Source organism: Sinocyclocheilus grahami, unplaced genomic scaffold, assembly GCF_001515645.1.
Source record: "Sinocyclocheilus grahami isolate Dianchi unplaced genomic scaffold, SAMN03320097.WGS_v1.1 scaffold881.1, whole genome shotgun sequence".
Classification (NCBI taxonomy): Eukaryota; Metazoa; Chordata; class Actinopteri; order Cypriniformes; family Cyprinidae; genus Sinocyclocheilus; species Sinocyclocheilus grahami.
The window spans coordinates 130,226-136,305 of record NW_015506060.1 but is presented as its reverse complement, the minus strand read 5'-3'; the positions used below and the strand labels follow the sequence as shown (position 1 = coordinate 136,305).

The 6,080-nt window shown below is 37.3% G+C and overlaps 1 protein-coding gene across 1 annotated transcript in view; it reads right to left on the bottom strand.

Moving 5' to 3' along the window:
• LOC107563609 (estrogen-related receptor gamma-like) overlaps positions 1-6,080 on the bottom strand; it is a 32,843-nt gene that overhangs the window by 3,095 nt on the left and 23,668 nt on the right. The window contains exon 4 of the mRNA XM_016248514.1: positions 2,853-2,858. Within this exon, the coding sequence (XP_016104000.1) occupies positions 2,853-2,858 (6 nt within the window). The remainder of the gene's footprint in view (positions 1-2,852; positions 2,859-6,080) is intronic.

The window sequence follows — 6,080 nt, the reverse complement described above, 5'->3', positions numbered from 1 at the left end:
TACTATAAATTATTATTATTATTATTATTATTATTATTATTATTATTATTTTAAAAATACTATTATAATATGCCTCTGGATTGTATTTTAGTTTTATTTTAAAGTATAACTGTAAAATTACAATACTAATATTTATGACTTATTTAGGTCTTAATTAAAGTGCAGAAAATACCATGGTACTACAGCCAAAAATAACACATGGTACATTTGTACAGAGTAAACATTAAACGGAAAATCAAAAATACAAAACTTCCAAATGTTGCTATAGGTTTGATCGCAACATATAATCATTGCTGTTAATAGTGTTCACCGTCTGTTTGATTATATGACATTAACTAACTGCTTGATTTTTACTGTACATTTCTGCCATATGGACATTCACATAGTCGCCCCTGATAAGCTATTAATAAAAATAATGTAGAAATTGTAATTTTCTGTAAAGCTGCTTTGCAACGATTTGCATTACAAATAAACTTGCAAAAATGAAAAAAATTGCAACAAAATGCAAATTCAATGCAAATGTAGTTCAAATTTACTATCGAAAGCATGTCTAGCTCATATCATATAAAGATTGTATTTGTAAACAAGAGGCGACGCTTAGAAATGATGCAATATGGAGGACGAGCGTGCAATCGCTTCAGTCCGCTCAGAACAGATCTACTCAGAAATCCTGTAAAAGTTATATTCTTAAAATAAAAAGTCTCGGGATTGGAGAAGACAAATAAAGTTGTGTTGTTTTTTTTCCTTCTCAACATTTATCTGCTTTAATTTCTTTGATGGTTTTTCAGGACCGGTGCCAGGCCATGGTTTGGGGAGAGACTCGGGTCAAGTAAGTAAATTACAGTAAAATGGAAGGTCTTCCTCATCAAAATCTAACCTGATTTTTACAGGCTTACTGTCAGCCTGGATTACTGCACAGAAGAAAGAGATGGAGCTTTCATACACGTTTACACCTGTGCTGAAAATGGCCAGCAGAGCGGGCTCAGGAAGAGGCGGACGGAGGTGTTCGGGTTGGTCACGCCGGTCAGGAACCATCATGTGATCAGCGATGGCGTTCATTTAGACCGGCTCTGACTGATGCAGCTATCAGCCTGTGCTGGTTTGGAAAAAGCACTGAAAACAGCAGACTGACCAGCTTAGAGAGTCAAAATAAAGACGATTATGAGTTTACAGCAAAAGTGAAAGACTGATTTCTGATGATTGAACATGTTTAGTGAAACCAAACTATAAAATAATAAAAAAAAATATAAAAAGTGTGCACCCAGCTAACAGGGAATGTTCTCGGAACGTTCTGGCAAGGTTCTCTCAAAGTTATGGATAAACAATCTTCCAGTAATGTTAATATAGCGTTTGTCAAGTCATCTGGTCTTTAGTAATGTTCTCATAATGTCAGCATAAAAACATTATTTATACATTGCTCATGGAATATTTTTCTGAAACTTTTTTCAACAAGTTTCAGATGGGTTAGACAACATGCAAAAGTAATGTTTGCAAAATGATAAAATGGTTTGTTAATGCTTGTATAGCCAAGAAGAAAATAATAAAAAAAACGTTTTAAACATTCAAAAAGCTGGATATTTTCATAACTAAATGAGAATGTTAGCACAGCATTCTTGGAAGATATTTTTGTGAGCTGGGCACATCCATTTTTAATGTTTGGACAGACACTGATGTGAATAATATCAATTTAATATTATTAATAATATACGTATATTAATATAAATTAATATCAGCTTCAGCTGCATCAGTTTCTACACTGTAAAGCCCAAGACGTATTTACCACTTCAGACGTGGTTTACAAATCCTCTTTCGGTCTAGAATTGGAACTGGACTGTCATGAGAGCAGTAAATAATTATGAATGAACAATAACATGAACCTAAGAATTCCATGAATTCGATATTTGTAATATGAATACTACTTTGCAAACATTTGTAAGTCACTTTTGTAAGCTTCAGAAGCTGCCCAAGTTACTAGCACTATCATTTATGAAATAATAAACACCTGGCCCATACAGCGAAAAAAATAAATAAAAAATTATATATATATTTTTGGCCTTTTTTGTATATTTTGAACTTAATACATATTAAATACATATTTTTTTGCCTATGGGTTTTTTTTTTTTTCAAAAAAAGAAATGAAGGATTTCAATATCAAATGTAGAATTTGATAATGAAATATATAAACATTTATTATTGATTTGCTTGTTTACATGTCAGGTACAATTGGGGTAATGGGCAAAGATCTAGATGGTTTATATTTGTCAGCTGTTTATGACCTCACGCTGAAAAACTTAAGCATGTTAATGTGTTTACATAACTACATGCATTGTTGACTCATTAAGCAACGTTGGGTTATTCATGTAAACAGACTCAGTGTTTATTCAAACAAAAGAAAAAGAGTGTGATTTATGAAATGACAAACACTTGCCTGCTTCCAACAAAGAAATGAAAGGTTAGACATTAAACACCTGAAGGCAATACTGGACTATCTAAACATTTATTACTGCTCTGCTTAGACGTGTTACATTTGTCATAATTGTTTTATCACTACACTCTTAAAAATAAAGGTGCTTCAAAAGGTTCTTCAAGCGATGCCATAGAAGAACCATTTTTGGTTCCACAAAGAGCCATTCAGTCAAAGGTTCTTTAAAGAAGCATCTCTTTCTTACCTTTTTGTAATCTGAAGAACCTTCTTTCGCCACAAAGAAGCTTTTGTGAAACAGAAAGGTTCTTCAAATGTTAAAGGTTCTTTATGGAACCATTTAGACAAAAAGGTTCTTCTATGGCATCGTGAAGCACCTTTATTTTTAAGAGTGTATATGGACTAAAATAGCTGCAGTTCACGTGTTCAGCGATGTAAGATTGTAAGGAAATTTGGTTCTGATTTCATGAAATGATCATTAGCGATTACTCACGGTTCCATCAACTCAGTATTAGTATGTTTGACATACTTTTTAGTTCTTTATTGCCATTTTAACCAAATGCTATACAATATTTATTAATAAATTTTTTCTGAACACATTCAGAAACCCTCAACCTCGCCCTGTTATTTACTTTCTTAATCCCGTCTGATCCTCATCTCTCGTGCCTCTTTTTGTGTCTTCAGTCAAAAGCTCATCTTCTGCCCTATTCTTCATGATCTCAACCTGTCCTCTCTCTTCTACTTGTCTCTTTCTGCCTAAAATCCTCCCTCGCTCATCCAGAGCCGTGCGTCTGCTTATTATGCCATTAGTCGTCCCACTCCTGCACAAGACAAAACCAGTCCCTCTTCAATCTAAAGAAAGTCCTGGGTTTCTTCCCCTCCTTCCTGAAATTACCCGGCGACGCGTGCCTGCGTTTCTAATTGCGCCGGCCGTCCCCGGAGACGAGCCCCTCCCCCCGGCCTAATGAAAAGCCTCGGCCTTAATTACTCCTGCTGAACGCTGATTGTTATTGACAAAACTCCTGTGGCTCGGACAAACGGCTCTAGATTAGCTCCATTACAGGCAGCGCTCCAAGAGGAAGAACGCAGCGATAGAGGGGGAAATCGCCATCTGACAATACAAAGTGAGGAGGGGGACACGTCGTGTAACTCTCCTCCTCTTAATTGTCCGACCCGTCGTTCTACTCAAAGCGCTCATTTGTTCGAGTGTCTCGTCGTGGACACTTTTGTGCATCTGTCAGTGTTTAAAGCCGAACTCTAAATATGTGTTTGAGGGATGTGTCTGTTTCGCCCAACAGTGGGGATTTTTGGACAACTGCGATTGTTTGCCTTCTCAAAGGTACATAGACTGTTTAAAGCCGATACAACGCAGCCAATATCAGAGAATGTGTGTTTAAACCCCTGACGGTCCTGAGAGCTTCTGGACTTTGAGAGTGGAGTCATGTTTGTCTTCGCAGTGATTCATAATTCATGCCGTAATGAACAAATACAGTAGGGATTTAACCCTGTAAAACCTGACATGCAATATAATAGTGAGTCAATGGAACAGAGCTTTTAGACAAAATATTTAAAACCAAAAAGTCTGCATATGTGTTTTTTTTAAATATCACATTTGATCCGTTTATGGCTCTTATAGTCTGATACAGTGAGAATATGGAGGGGAAAAAAAAGCTCAGTTGTATTCAGAGACTCAAACTGAGCAAAAATATGCAATTTAGTAAAGTAAGATGAAATTCTGATAATGATAATAGTGGGATCTTTATAACAGTTCAGCAGATACTGACAAAGTAATATAAACATGGAGCACATTGAGTGTGAAACAGGTTTAACAGCAAAGTTTTGATCGTGTTGATCATTTAGCAATTTGCTTTAAAGAGTTAACAACTAATCACTAGAACTCAACAATAATATTCTTATCTGTAAATGTTATATTTTATGTGAGTATTTCCATTTTGTAGAACAGTGTGTCCTATACATGAGTTAAACCTCAGAAACCTCATTAATTTGTTCACACGTTTACGCATGTGTGCCATTGGGAAATGTGGGTTTTTATGCAATTAATCGATTAATGAATGAAGAAATTGCATGAAGAAATCAAGAAATAAAGTAACACTCTTAATGAGTGAGGTCCCTACTTGCATGTTGCTAAAGGTTTATGAAAGCAGAGCAGTGTGACTGGTGTCGGTCAGACTCTCTCTCTCTCTGAGCCGTCACACACACACACACACACACACACACACCCTGTGATTAGTATCTGGTTCAGAACACACTGCTCCTCTTGTCTGTGCCAATCCAATCTGACAGTGTGATGCTGCATGTCTGTTCTGACCTGAACATCACGCACCACAGACATCTCTGCATTACAGCGCTCAGCTTAAAACACTCACAGCACTCCACAGAAAACACCGGATCTGTCCACAGAACCGAATAACCGGTCAGTCACAGATCATCCAATCCATATTCAAAAATTACATAGTTAGCTTATGCTTATAATAATTGCATGCATGCTTGAACATATACCGTATGTGAGCCTTTAACATAAATAATTGCTTTATGTTATTTTTGATTGTTTAAAGTTTGACTTATATAATAGTCAAACACTACATTACGTATATTAAGAAACTGAACAGAGTCAGCGCACACAAAACTGGAAAGCACTTTCTCAGTATCACAAGCTCAAATCTGATTGGCTGATTTTACAACTTCAGGGTATCAGTACGTCAATCGATTAAGCTTTAACAGCATTAATTAACCACATGGTTTTCTGTATATTTATTTAGAATTGCCAATTCCTTTGTATTGCAGAAGTGTTGTGAGTCTCCAGTTTCGTTACTGAATGAATGAGTCAATGATTCAATGATTCACTCATAAAGACAAGTCACTTGTTCCCTTGATTAAGCTTTAACAGCATTAATTAACCACATGGTTTTCTGTATATTTATTTAGAATTGCCAATTCCTTTGTATTGCAGAAGTGTTGTGAGTCTCCAGTTTCGTTACTGAATGAAAGTCATTGAGTCAATGATTCAATGATTCACTCATAAAGACAAGTCACTTGTTCCCTTTCATGGGAACTTCGAACTGCATCCTCTAGGGGTCGCTATGGGGAACGCCTCGTCGTGACCCGTTTCTGAAGCATACATTGAAAAAACACCAACAACATGGTGACAGCCATGACGTCACTACCGTTGCGACTATAGTATAAATAGGCACCGGGAGAACACATCATCCTCTTCTTCGTCTTCATTGACTGTTTTGTTTGAAGCATGCATTTCTGTGGTAAGAGCGATCTCGATTCATATCATTATGGTGAGCACTAGCAAAGCGTTTAGAGGATGTGTGCATCCGTGTCGTCTTTATTTGACATCTGCCGACACACACAATCTATGCGTTGTTTGTTTGGGCGAAGAGCACGCACGCGATGTCCTCGAGGGGCAATCGACGTGCACTGCGAGCCTTTTCCAATGAAAAATCTCAGCTCTCGTTTGTCTCTCTTTTCGAGGAAAGAGGGGCAGCCATCTGCTTCCTGCAGTTCAGGACCCACCGCTGCTGAGGCACGGAGGAGAATGAGCTTGTGGGGATCGCAGGTGGATCTGGCCGATGAGTTTAAAGAGGGGTTTTCCCTCTCACGATAGTCGGCTGTGGACGAGAGTGAGCCG